The sequence below is a fragment of the Malurus melanocephalus genome, unplaced genomic scaffold (genome assembly GCF_030028575.1).
Source record: "Malurus melanocephalus ecotype Western Australia unplaced genomic scaffold, MMel_1.1 scaffold_525, whole genome shotgun sequence".
NCBI classification, from domain to species: Eukaryota; Metazoa; Chordata; class Aves; order Passeriformes; family Maluridae; genus Malurus; species Malurus melanocephalus.
Genome location: NW_026623757.1, coordinates 187,201 through 201,723, shown reverse-complemented (window position 1 = coordinate 201,723; position 14,523 = coordinate 187,201). Strand labels below are relative to the sequence as shown.

General features: G+C 42.1%; 1 protein-coding gene across 1 annotated transcript; it reads left to right on the top strand.

The window, feature by feature from the left end:
• The first annotated feature begins 3,754 nt into the window (after positions 1 to 3,754).
• On the top strand, positions 3,755 to 14,249 carry TENT5D (terminal nucleotidyltransferase 5D). Its single transcript, XM_057381747.1, has 3 exons — positions 3,755 to 3,871; positions 4,989 to 5,103; positions 8,979 to 14,249. Exon 3 carries the CDS (start codon positions 8,994 to 8,996, stop codon positions 10,167 to 10,169), a length of 1,176 nt encoding a protein of 391 aa, XP_057237730.1. The 5' UTR covers positions 3,755 to 3,871; positions 4,989 to 5,103; positions 8,979 to 8,993; the 3' UTR covers positions 10,170 to 14,249.
• Positions 14,250 to 14,523: the final 274 nt, after the last annotated feature.

Below are 14,523 nucleotides of genomic sequence, written 5' to 3'. Positions count from 1 at the left end.
TATCCAGCAGGTCCMGTCGCCTTGACATCCGATGTCAGGTTGAATGTTTTTGCACATTTGGTGAAAGCTTGACTCAGTCTTTCTCCCCAACTTGGTGTCGTCAGGCGCATGATGGTCATTATGAATTATTGATAGTGATGGAAAAGTCACGAATGCACAGCTGTGCTGCAGGGCCTGGGCCTTTTTCTTGGGTTTAATCATCACTTTATCTCCTCTCTGCCTTTTAGTAATAATGTCAACAGAGATTTCGTGCTGCTTTCACCACAAAAGAGGAGCAGTTCCCTGCTCTGGTGCAGCAGCCAGAATCCTTTTTCTTGTTGTAGGCTGACCAGAGTTATGCAGATTTTTTAACTGCAAACTCTAGAAAACATTTCACTTACCAAAAACTGTTTTCTAGGGGAGTCTTGGCTGTTACTGATGCAAAATTAAGCATAAACTCTTGCGCAGCAAATACTTTGAAGATAATGAATAATTCATTTATTTTTCCCCACTTGTACACTGTAACTTGTAAAATTGGGAAAATGGCATTAAAATGAAATCCCACTGCTCTGTTGTGTATTCAGAGAATAACTTTCTAATATAAGTATGGAAATTAATTCAAAAAAATATGAATTCTATATGAACATTGTAAACACAAACAGTAATATAATCAAATAGTGGAAGACACTGTAATCTTTGAATAGCTTGTGAGACACACTCCTGTGGAGGTGGCAGCCCAGTCTGCTCCAGGGTTCAAAACTTTTCCCAATTCAATTTAAACTCCCCCATTGCTGTAGCAGTTGGGAAGAGCCTTTATTTGGAGGGATCCTAAACTGCTTCACAAATCAACCTGGAGCCTGGGCCTGGAGCTCACAGCTTCTGCCATAAAATAGAAACACTCCTGCAGTGGAACAGAATAATTGTTTAACAGAAACACTTCTCTAACCTGTGCAGAGCAGAGCAGGGGTGATGCAGAGAGGCCTTCAGGGTGCATTTCCTTCAGCTTTCAGGCTTATCCTGAGGAAAACTCCAAATCSACTCCACATCAAAACCCACCCTCAGTACCCCAATGGCTCAGTACTGATTCAGAGGGAAAAACCCCTACCCTGCATTGACTGAAAGAACTAAATTCAGCTTCCAGCAAGGGTTTTGGGGGTATGATCAGTCAAAAAAGAGAAATCCGTGCATGGATGTGGCTGTGTTGGAACCCTCTCAAACAGACAGAAATGTGATCCTGGAGGATTCTCTCATGGGTTTGGTGACCAGGGCAGTTATTGGGGATATTTGATGGCTGTCCTTTAGTACAGATGAGTAGAGGATGGTTCTGGAGAGTTCTTGAGGAGAGCCTTGATTTTGCAATGCCCTTTTTACCATAAAAGCAGTCCAGCATTAGGAYTGCAGTGGCACATGGCAGTGCTCATCCCTCTTCCTCTGGCATTTGAAGAGGAGAGATGATTATGAAGATGGTTAATAGATGGAAAAGAAGGATTGTTTCAATTTTTACCTTGCCTGCTTTTGCTGCAGTTTAGTCATAATAATGAGAGTTTTTGATAAGTGAGCTTTGGATTGAGTCACTGGGATCTCGAGTGAGTAAATAGATTTTGGGATTAGTCTGAGGAGCTGAGCAGAGCAGCCAGGGGAAGCTGCAGGCAGAGAGGGCGAGGAAGGAATCTCCTGGATCCTTGGCTTTTGTTTCTGCCACTTTGGGGGGGCATCACCTTGAGAGAGCTCTGAGCAATTGCCACGTCCACCAAAGCCCATGGGAGACGTGGGCACCTGGAAAGTTTGAGGGTCAACATTCCTCAAGGTGGGACSTGGGAGCGGGGACATCCACAGGAGWGACCAGCTGGGAAATTGTGGCACAGAGGGAAATCCAGAGCACAGAGCCCCACATCATCTCCCACACCCTGCTGGATCTCAGGATACTCCTGTGCTCCTTAGACACAGAGACACCAAGGGAAAAAGTGTTGGGAATGTGTTTGTTGGTGCATGTTGTCACAATTCACATCCCGAATTCAGGAACAGGGAAGTACTGTCTTTAAAACACAGGGTAATTGTTGACGTAGTTATTTTTATTTTTGTTTTTGCTTCAGCTGAAAAAATCTTGGGAACCCTGAGCGTAGAGTAAGGAAATGATGCTTTTCCCTGTGGTGACTGAGCAAATAAAAAAGCAGCTGTTGGGAGAAATGTCCCAGTAGGCAAAGCAGCTCATCAATCTCAGCTGCTGCTTCTATGAACATATTATATAATAATGCCTCTTCTACAAAGAAAAAAAAATGCTATAAAGGTATCTCTCTTCTTCCCCTAAATATCACCAGGGGAAGCCATAAATTCTGYTCCAGTGTTAATCTATTCTATCATAGAGATATATCCATTAATGGGTATCATATATCCATTAAACCTTCCATCCTTGCACAGAAAGAAATAACCATATTTCGGTGTTAAAAAGAAGTTTGTATTTTTTTTTTTTTTGGTGAAGTGACTGATTTGTCTGACTCTTCCAGACTCCACGTGCTGAGAGTCTTTTATCTGAGCAGCCCAGAACTCTTTCCTTCTCCATCAAGGCCTAACTGGCAGCTCAAAGCCAGGCTCAGAGCAGAGCTCAGCCCTTGCCAGACTTAACCCTTTATTCCAGCTGCCAACGTGAGCCATCAATGCACGGGTTTGGGAGCAGGTCAGGAACATGCATTCAGATAATTAGTAGCCCATCAGGAGTTGGAAAGCAARTGAAAGCTGCAGACAGGCTCTGGCACAGCAGACAGGTCTTCACAGGGTGAGCAAAGCAAGTGCTGTGCTTCTGGCAGCAGTAAAATGGCATTTTCAGGGATAAAAATCTGCCTGCTGTAGCATGGAGGAAAAATCCATAATGTTCCTAATACAGTGAATAACACAGTCYATACCTYCTTGGGCTAYAATTTYAGCTTTTCCTGTAGATTATGCAGAYATTTATGCTTAAAYCATACTTGCAAATTTATCTTTACTAGGAACCATATATAATTTCTGCATAAAAGTTGAGGTTGTGCAACACAGCCCAACAAGGAGTAAATTCCCATGAATATCAAACCATACAGTGGACAGACCCTGCTTGGGTAGTCAGGGAACCTTGAGTGGGTGTTGTGAATTTTGCAGGATGGGRTGCTGGAATGGGAGGTCTTGGAAGGAAAGCCTGAGAATGCTGATTTTCAGCATGTGTTTGAAATTAGAAACAAATATGAGGAAGTGCTTTTATGACAGCATATGTACTTACAGAAATGTTTTGTGCCAGCATAACCAGTCAATGAACACGGAAATCCCAGCAAGAGGATCCTGGGCTTACTCTAAATGGACCAACAACCTCATGTGCCAGGAAACAAAACCTTCCTGTCAGCTGCACACTCTGATAGAAAGGATCTAAAGCCACTACACAATTCATAATACTTCATTCTGCTGAGTTATTATTCATTCTAAATTTTGTATGCTTCTACTACATCCCTGCTAATTTGCATGTCTATTAATAATATTAAATTCCCACTCCAAATCCCATAGGGAAAATAGCAAGTTTGTTAATATCCTTGCAGAGGATTAAGCATGACCTGAAACCCTGAGTCTTAATAAGCACTTTGGTGCTTTTCCCACTACTTCTACCTTATCATTCCCAACTTGAAAGGCTGTGATTATACCTTCAGGACTGCCAGGCTGTAATGCATCATTTATTATGTCCAGCAGGTGACTGGTGGTTAACACTGATCTCCAAATGAATGTGATTGTTTGTTGGGTTTTATTTCCTGCAGCTTTCCCGGGGAGCTTCGTGTTTCTGTCAGTGACAAGATGACAATTCATATTTCTACCAAATGATCCAGTGACTCATCCTATTAACTCCGCTGGAATACACGCTTCCAGTCGTCCTGCCACAGTGAGTCTGTGGGATTTTGCATTCTTGCTGGGAATATTATTCAGGATTTAGTCCATAGAATGTGTTTGGTAGTACAAATAATCTTCTACTAAAGCAGCAACTTCTCAGGGATGACCACAGCCCCATATAGACAAAATACTGCATATGACAGCTGTTTTTTGAAAGTTATTAAAGTATTTTAGAGCAATTGAGCTTCTGGTGGCCTCATGTTTTATCCAGGGCTTTGTTGGTTTGGACTGGAGGCTCTGTGAGAAGGAGCCTCATGTGTTGTGGGAACTGGTAACAAGTCATAATAAATTGGCCCTTGAAAATGTTGCCCWGTGAGGGGATCCCCACCTGCCTAAGAATGAGTGTACCATGAGTCATGGTAGAAAAATGGGACATCCAAAAAAACCCAAATATCCGGCATGACATCATATGGATTATGATTTCATACTGGTGCCCAAATTAAACTCCTCATTTTGTGCCTCATGAGAACTCCCAGCTCATTGAGCCAGTATCCTGGAACATTCCAGTAGAAGCACAACCCCAGGATGGCTTGTTTGGAAGGGACCTTACATCCCACCTTGTTCCATGGGCAGTGAAATATTCATAGTCCAAAGCACTCCAAGCCCTGTCCAACCTGGCCTTGGGCACTTCTAGAGATCCAGGCACAGCTTCTCTGGGCACCCTGTGCCAGGGCCTCCCCACCCTCACAGGGAAGAATTCCTTCCCAAGATCCAATCTCACCCTACCTCTTTCCCTCAAATCCATTATCCWTGTTCCTTGGGTTGGTTAGAAAARGTAGGACACATTTTYGGGGAYYAAGCCTCCTCTTGTGTTTACTTTTTGTGCCCTTGAAGGTGACATTCTGTGGCACAGCCCAAGTCAGCTGCTCTGCAGTGCATTTTGCCCACCTTGCAGCCTTATCTGCCAGGGAAGAGCATCTGGCCCTGAGTTCTCATTTGTTATTGCAGGGAAACTCGATGGTAACTGGACTGAAAACTGATGGCAATTCATGCGTTATCTCTCGATAACAGGATAAATAAATACTGCCTTCACCGCATGCATTAACATTAATGGAAGGAAAAACTCATGGAAAACACTGTCAAACCAATTTAAATATGTCCCCATTTAGGTTCCCCAGATGCTTTACTGCTTCTCCTTGCCTTGTCTGGGTTTAAATTACGACTGGAACTTCCTCCACGTTTGACATTCCTGCCTTTGGAGCTTATGCCAGCTGCAGTCCTAAAGTAAGTAAGCAAAATATTTCCAAAAGCCTGGCTTAATAGAGAAATGGATCTTTGAATTAAAATAAAGTTTTAGCAGGAGATCATGAAAGCTGTTAGTGATRTATGTAAGGTGTAAGCAGGAAAACCAGTAGAGGGATTTGAGGAATGGCAGAGTTTCTGAGGGTGTTTCTGGAGTGGTCCCCCAAAACAAGGCCACCATGGCTGCTCCCAAGGCATTTTGCCACATTTCTTTTTTAGCCTCTTCTTGCAGGGAGCAGGGGACAGGATGAGGAAAATGGCCTCCAGCTCCAGCACCAGGGGAGGTGCAGTTTGAGCATCAGCCAGAATTTCTTCATGGAAAGGGCATGAGAGCATTGGAAAGGCTGCCCAGGGAGGTGGAGGAGTCCCCATCCCTGGAGRTGTCCAAGGATGTGGCACCCAGTGCTCTGRGTGACCAGRTGGGATTCARGCACTGGTTGGACTCRATGGTCTTGGAGGGTTTTTCCAACCTCACCRATTCTGGAACTCTGTGATTYGTAAAAGATCCCTGTGCAACCAATTTCAAGTGCAAACCAAAAGGAATTGAAGCGTTTAAGTATTCCCAACCTCTGTTGTAAACAGAAAAAAACATGGGAGCAGATAGAAGCAAAGGGAAGAGGATGGAGCTCTCACAGCTGCACAAAAACTATTTCAGCTGTATCCTGCCTGAAAATGCCAGCACATGGCAAACCCTTTGAAAACACACTGAATCAAMATTATGAAATATATAAAAAGAGAATCTAAACAGTTTATCAGTAAAATATGAGCTAAATTTGATGAGACTGTTCTCCAGACTGTATCTGTTTCTATGAAAGTTGTGGGGARCATGAAAGCTGTCATTAGCATGGCAGATTTTCCTCATTCAGATATAAAGCCAGATCTGCTTGGATTTTTTTTTTTTTGATGAAGCTGTGCGTGGTTGAGTGCTGAGAGATGGTTAATGAAACATTTTCGCATCATTGTAAGACCAAACTCAGAGTTGCTTGGTCCAAAAAGAAAATTAGAGCCTCTAATTTCWATAGGAAAATAAAGAATAGAATTTAACAATATTATGTGTAATGATCCAACAGTATCCAAACATTTTTCCACATTGTGTCCATTTTATCAGCTGAAGGTGACCATTCAAGGACAAGATGGAAGCTGAGTCAGGGAAATATTTTTCTAGCCTTATAATAAGGATAATATATCACAAAACTTGACTGAGTCTGATCCATCTTATTGTGTGCTTCTCTAGCCAGTGTATGTAAAAAAAAAAAAAAAAAAACACCCTGAAAACTTTTTCCTCATCATTTTATCTGGCAGAGAGTGGGAGAGTGCAGGGTTAAGTACTGGCTTGCAAACTGGTAGCAAATTAGTAAAGAGGAAGAAGGAGAAGGAGAAGATAAAGATGAAGACAAAGAAGAAGTTTATTTAGGTTTACCTGGGAATTAATTATATTTTTGTAAATCTAATTCTTGGGGAATTTCCCTAGTACATTTTCCTCACTTGTCAAAGTTGAAGGTGTTACTTCAGCACAGAATTTTTAATATTTATCATAGAACATTAATGTTGAGACTCTGAGCTCCCAAAGCCTCCCCAGATTCTCCAGGAATCACTTCAGAGAAATGACATTTTGAGGGACGACTCTCCAACACAAAAGAGAGATTTACTGACATTACCTTCTCCTTTCAGTTTCAAACCTGAGTATATWGCAATAACCTCTGAAATACCTAAAAACATGTAGCAATAAAGGAAGGATTTCTAAGCTTATTTAGGGATATGTCCATCTTCTGCCTTTCCAAGTGTTTGAAGAGGGTCCTTCTGCAGAAAGGGGATTGAATTTCAGCGTCCCCTTCTCTACTCCCTTTTTTTTTTTAACATCACAGCATCAGCCTCAAAAAGATCAAAGTTTTGCAATATTTGCAATATCTGACAAATGCTGTAATAAAAACTATGCTTTGACAATAATTCTGACAATTATTAGTTTGCAAGAGAATCTTTGGGGCTGGGCCACCATAATCTGACATATAAAAAGCTGGACTTGATGATCTTGGAAGTCTTTCCCTTAATTCTGTGATTCTATGAATGACTCCTGATGACAATATGGCAGCAAAAATGTTTGAACAAAACCCTCTCCTCCAACCTGCCTCCACCCAAGGCTGTCCCYCTTCCAGAATTTCTGTAACAGCTTTTTTTTTTAGGATAAACCTGTACTAAGTTGTCATAAAGGCTCTGRAGGATGCACAGCAATAGATTTAACRGAATAAGCATGGAATTCTAATGAATATTTAATGGTGAAATCATCAGCACGTGAAATGGGCCGTGCTATGGATGCCAATTTATCTCCTTTTCACTTCCAATATTGTGTCCAGCCTGCAGGARAAATGCAGATATTTCTGAATACACCTGAAAACATACCTGTTATGTATGTGGAGTTATTCACTGTGTGCACGATGCCAGGAGCTACATGGCTGTGCCAGAGCCGTGGGACTGATTCCAAGACCTTCACACTGTCAATTAAATTCCCAACTTCAGTCCTGCTTTAGCCAACTTTTAAAACATTCCTTCAACTTCAAACATCTGGTTAGTCCCATTCTTTGTTGTGAGGCTTGGAATTATATATGCTCCTGATCAGCTTAATGGGAGCTGAAATTAGAGCAGAATTATGTGAAATAGAGCTTTGTCATATTCCCAAGCCATTTGGCAGCTCACAAGTTACTTTAAAATACTAAAATATTCCAGAATGGGGAATCTGAAGGCGAGGGAAGGCGAATGTRTGACAACGTACATATGGAGTCACTACTGGTTAAGAAACAACACTGGAAACTTTTCAGTAGTGTTATTGCTTAGTATGATTTTTACTCTATTTTTATTCTTGAGCTTTGGCTGAAAGAATATGTTTGAGCCATCTGGCTGCAGAAACATTCGTGGGTGTTTCAGTAGCAGGTTCTGGGTGTTGGCAAATTCCCAAAGGCAATTCTTCCACCCTGCTGGTGCCTCACTGAGCCCCTTCAGATCCCACCTGGGCACCACCTGAGTGTCTCCTCTCCTTGCTAAATGTGATGCTATGAAATCAAGATACCATTTTAAACTGAGAAGTTACTAAAGCTGAGCTTTATCCCATGTATTCTATAGGTGCTTCTTTACAGGCTTTGTTGAGGTTTTCTCCACAAAACTGGAAGGGGTTTTCTCACCAGATCTGCAAACCATGACTTGCAGCATTGATGCAATAATGTAAAACATGGTTAATGGATTAGAAGGGAAGTATTTTCCTTGAAAACATCATGGAAGCCGCTTAACAATTATCAGATATCCAGTCCTTGAAACACAAGTGATATTAAAGGATGTTTAGWTGATCCATAGAGACCAAAGTTCATCCATGGCATATAGCTGGATAACCAGGGAGCATCATTGCTGGTTTTCACAAAAAACTTCCTGGTCTTTTAGTACTTTTAAGTATTCGAGTCGCTGAAGATCAAGGGATATGTCTAGGCAGGACAGAAAGAACAAATTTGCTCATTTTACCTCTTCAAATTTGTTTGGAGTTTCATTAGAACCACCAAGTATTTCGTGTTATTAACCTCRGAGTAGTTTTAAATTGGGTCTATATGGTTTGCTGCATTTAGTTTGAGTCATGGGTTATACAATATCGTGATGGCTTCTCAGCAGGATTAAAACCCGAGTACATTAAAATTCAATTAAAAGCCTGACAAGTGCAGTGGTTGACTCAGACTGTTAACTGGGGTTGTGTCTCTGTAAAATGAACAGCTCTGTCACTACACTGGGGGAGGAAGTTTGGCATAACCAAGTGAAATGTGCTCCCTGGTATTCCAGGAAGTTCTAACATTTGTCTCTAATTCCTCTTTCTCCCTGTTTAGCCAACCKACATCAAAATGACCGAGGACTTGGACCACAGATTCAGTTATCTCACCTGGGATCAGATAAAAATCCTGGACCAGGTTTTAGCTGAGGCTATACCTATCCATGGGAGAGGAAATTTTCCAACCCTGGAGGTAAAGCCGAAAGATATCATCCATATGGTCAAGGAGCAGCTYATTGAGAAGCAGATCCATGTTAGAGACATCCGCCTGAACGGTTCCACTGCCAGTCACATCCTGGTGAAGCACAATGGAACCAGTTACAAGGACCTGGACATCATTTTTGGAGTAGAACTTCCCAGYGAGCTGGAGTTCCAGGTCGTTAAGGAAGCAGTTCTTAATTGCCTATTGGACTTCTTGCCAAAATGTGTTAACAAGCAAAAAATCACGGCTCAGACCATGAAAGATGCCTACGTGCAGAAGATGGTCAAAGTCTCCACCGACCACGACCGCTGGAGCCTCATCTCGCTGTCCAACAACAGCGGCAAGAACGTGGAGCTGAAGTTCGTCAGCTCGCTCCGGCGGCAGTTCGAGTTCAGTGTGGACTCCTTCCAAATCATCCTGGATTCCATCCTGGCCTTCTACAGGGCCACAGAGCGGCCCCTGACACAGGACTGTCACCCCGCCGTCATCGCCGAGAGCATGTACGGGGACTTCGACGAAGCCATGGACCACCTGAAATACAAACTGATCTCCACCAGGAACCCGGAGGAGATCAGAGGAGGCGGCCTCCTGAAGTACAGCAACCTCCTGGTCCGTGACTTTAAGCCGGCGGATGAGGCTGAAATTAAATCTCTGGAACGTTACATGTGCTCCAGGTTCTTCATTGATTTTCCCGACGTTGCCGAGCAGCAGAGGAAAATCGAGTCCTACCTGCGCAACCACTTCATCGGGGAGGAGAAGAGCAAGTACGACTACTTGATGACCCTGCGTGGGGTGGTGAACAAGAGCACAGTCTGCCTGATGGGACACGAGCGAAGGCAAACCCTCAACATGATCACAATCCTGGCTTTGAAAGTGCTCGGAGAACAAAACATCATCCCGAACGCGGCCAATGTCACGTGCTATTATCAGCCTGCTCCCTATATCAGTGACAGAAACTTCAGCAACTACTACATTGCTCATGGACAACCCCCTGTGTTCTACCAGCCGTACCCTTTCCACATACAGCTACAGAGTGGGATGGTGTAGGAACGCTCCGACCTCCAAGCACTCACCACTCCTCTCTTTTCCAGTTCTCTCCTTAATAAAGGCCTCATTAAAGCGAGTTTTATCAGCACTTTTGAGTTAAGGACATATTTTTGTGCAAGTTGCCAAAGTTGTTTGGTTGATCAATGTCTAACTCACCGTTAAGCAGGTGAAATAAGTGAAGCGTCTGTCATTCGTGAAGTGTTTATACCTTGACATGTGTTTGGGCTGTATTTTTTTGCTATGAAAAGAGAAGGATATAAATTATTCTAATTTTATAAAAATGMAATGCACTAAGTTCTGGGTTCTAAAAAAAAAACAAACAAAAAAACCTTAAGGAAAATTTAAATGGTGTCAATGAAAACTGAAGCCAATGAAATACCTCTCTGTAGAAATGCCTGATGTTAGAAGGGACAGTGCTCTGGGTACATCAAAGTCAATCATCCCTTGGTTTTATCCATGCAGTTCCAGCAACATTTATTTGCAGTACCTTTGAGAATACACATTGATGGGTCATCTCTTGGTGGTGTGAGCTCTGCTGGTCACTCACAGGTCAGTCAGAGACAYGAGGTCACCCCCTTCCCTGGAGTACTGGTTTGTGCTGGTGAGTGGGAAATGCCCCTACCAAGAGCAGACTCAACATTTTGTGTGTCCAAAATTTCCACTGGTSCCTGGGAAAGATTTGGCTGCTCCAGCTGTGCAGTGTCAGAGCCCAGGATCAGCCTCACAGATAACGTGAGCTGTAAGAGATACAACTRTTCTGATTAAATTGGTCTTGAAAACCAAGGCAAGAGAATGAGAAAGGGGGTGAAAATTGAGCAGATTGAGCTCGCTTTCTATTGCTAATTTGTTATTGATCAGAGCTGCTCTAATGCACAACAAACAGAGTCAGAAAAAAACTCCAAAAGCCCAGGACTGYGCTATTTTTAGGTGAATTAAAACAAATCCTTGGCAGTGGCATTTGAAAAACTATTTTATACTGGTAAAGTCCTGTCTGTGTTTAGATACCTGCACACATCCACCAGTAGCAAACAAGGATTTACAATCAGGAAGCAAAACATGAGTTCCAAGTCTGTGTGTGTGTGAGTGTTTACCAAAGATAAGTTTTAAACATGTCACATAAGTGCCTCCCTGTGCCAGTTGCTCCATGAAGGTTGTAATGGTGTTGGAAATGGTGCCAGAGAGCTCCTGAATTATGGAAACATGGAAAGGGAAACAGGCCCTGGGATTGCAAAGTGTTTGTAGCAGTGACAGTCAGAGGGTTCCCTCCAGGATGAGCAGGTTTGGGTGAATCTAAGGTGCTGTCACCAAAACCAAACACGGGGAAAAGAATATGGAACAAGAAGGAATAATGTAAAAAGAGGTTTGGAAGGGGTTGTGGGTGTAAAATGGGAACAGCCAACTGGAAATGCAAGCTGTAGAGTTTCTTACATCGCCTTCGTGTGTCGCCGTGGCGTCCCTGTCCCTGTTCATCCTCTTTCTGCTCCAAAGCAGTGGCTGCATTGCATCCATTTATAAAAGGTTCAGGTCTTGGGAATGTCTTTTACTTGGGCACAAGAGTTTGATTTATTTTGCACCAAAATGTGGTCCATGAATGTGCTGTTTTAAATCAAACATTTCTAAATTTTCTAAGGTCTGTGAAGTCTGATTGCCAGTGAAATGTAGCTTCCCTTTTCCCCATTATATTCCTGTACATTTGAACAAAGAATTGTTCAAAGAAAGCTTTGCTGACCGTCATCACTAAAGTCAACCTTTCTTCTGTAAAATACAGTGCAAAAAAATTGGTGGTTCTGCAATGTGAGAAGGGTTTGCTGGTGAAGCTGATTTCATTTTGTGATACCTTTCATGAATATAGTACTGTTACTTTTGCTGATTTTTCAGGAATGTCCAATTTGGTGTCTGAAAGCACACTTTATTCCACTTCTACGAAGATATTTCCACTGGTTAAACCATATTGAATAAAAMCATCAATTCTAATTGCTCCTTGATCAGCTATGGTAACACCATATTTGCATGAAAGCACTTCTAGGGAATTTCCCTGTCAGGAGCAAAATGGAGTGAAACATGGTGGATTTGTTTTATTTCTGTCATAATTGAACTGTTTGGATGACAGAGGGAACCTTTGCATTTAGTTTGGTGTTTGCCATATTAAATAGCACTGTGAAATTCTGTAAGAGCCTTACGTGGGTCATGTCCCTGCTAAAGCTTGGGATCTGCAGGGATGAGGAGCTGAGAGCTGGACTGGGGAACCTGTGGGAATCAGGCATCCAGATGCCTTAAATTTCAGGAAGAATGGGGCTCCCAATCTCCCAAAATTTGTTGGAAAGTCTCAGTCCATCTGCTCTGGCCTGTGACCTTAATGTAGTGTTGCCACRTTGATTTATTACTCCTCCACTGCTGATTTTCTTGGTTGCTGGGTGGAAAAATGATTTGATCTTCCCAAGAACCAGGAAACAGGTCAGGCAGGAAGGAGCATTTTCAGCATGTCTTGCATGGCCAGTGATCCAATACCCAGAAAAATTCTTCACTAAGTTATACTCTAACCAACAAGCAGAAACATGCTTTGGGTAAAGRACTATAATTCTTTTAAAATCAGATGTTGTGGAAGTATCAGGAGTGGTGAACTCGCTGTGGATTTATAAACCAGCCTGTGCCCTTGTACAGAACTTTATTTCAATATCTGTTGRATTCTGTCACCTCTCTGTTGATCCAGGTTAGGTAAGGAAGGGCTCAGCCAAATCCATGGAGCYGGTGGGAAGAATCCCCCAGGCTGAAATGGGCTTTGTACCCCAGCAAAGAGGAAGGACCTAGGGGAGCACCTACAGGCAAAGGTACAGCGACATCAATATGCAAAAATCTCTCAGGTATAAATAAACCCTTTAAATTTATGGAAAAAGGTCTTATCTTTCTTACCTAGAGGTAGTTCAGTTCTGACGGTCGAGGTTGTGATTTTGTGTATGTAAGCATATATATGTAATTTATTTAGCCTTACATATATAAAATCTCCTCTATCAACACCTACAGGGGCAATTAACAAAACCTGATGGTTTTAATTATTTCCTTCCAGATGTTCTGTTGGTATGTGGCAGCAGTAATTGACCTGGAGGKTTTTTTCAAGGTCACAGTGACTCTGTAAAGTAATATCAAAAAGGGGATGATGTATTGACTGCTGCTTGTGAAACACTGGTATCAGTGTRTAGGATGATATATTGGAACCTCTTCTCCAGTTGTTACTGATTTTATCATGTGCAGATATAAATCTACAAAGAATTGAGAGTTTTTCTCAGTGCCAGTCTCCTGAGCTTCATGTTTGCATTATAATTATATCTCGCTGTTACAATCTGTTCAATGATTAAAATGCCTGGAAATTGTAATGCTGATTTTCTTTAATCACAAAACTTCTTAGGGTTTACAGCTTAAAGTAATCTAATGTTGTCAGGACCTAAGTGTTACAGTTTCAAGTGCTTTCCTAAAAAAAAAAAATTGTCCTTTGAATTTTGTGCTTTGTTGTAAAAGGTCTATTTGAAGCAAATACTTTATGGTAGTTCCTTTAAAATGTATTTTGTGAGCTTTATACTCAACACATTACAGAGGTTTTTGCAATGGATAAAAGAAATGCAAATTGCCCTCAATGGAGGTGTTGCCTCTCTGTGTGTTACCCAAAGCCTATGGATCAGTGAGGGGATTTGAGTGGTGTTAGAGGAGTTACAGGGATAAATTTGGAATAAATTCAGAGTTACACAGGTGTGGATTCAAGATGAGCTGCAGAAATACCTGGAGAAAGGACGGCAGCGAGCTCAGTTTTGGTTTGATCCTTTTTCTATTAAATTAATCAAAGGGAAGGGCGTTCAGGACAAAGCTGTTGCAGATGAAATATTCCTCTTAATGTGCCATCTGAAGCTGTGGAAAAAATATTGTAATGCTACAAATGTGTAAGAATCCCACCAATTTGTAGGTCATTAGTCCACGGTGTTGACTGGTGCCTTTGGGTATTTGGGGGGTGATCATTAAAAGATTAATTTTATTTAACGTGTGGTTTCCTGTGATCCCTTCATTGTACCTGGRGCAGGCAGGTTTCTTCTGGAAGCCAAAGTGGAGTGGGGTAACTCCAGGAGAGATGAAAATTTGGGTACAGCTCCTTAGGTGGATAAAGCAGACTCAGATTGATCCTGGCAGACCCACGGGGAAGGTTCCAGAGGATTCCTGGGGATCCCTCATCCCTTGGAATGGCTCCGTGCTCGTTGTCACCAGGTTTGTGTCAATAATCCCATCTGAAGTGCCTGCATCTCTATATTTATATGATAAAAACCTGACTGCCTGCTGGGTCAATAAAATTAATACTTCAGTGACAAATTAT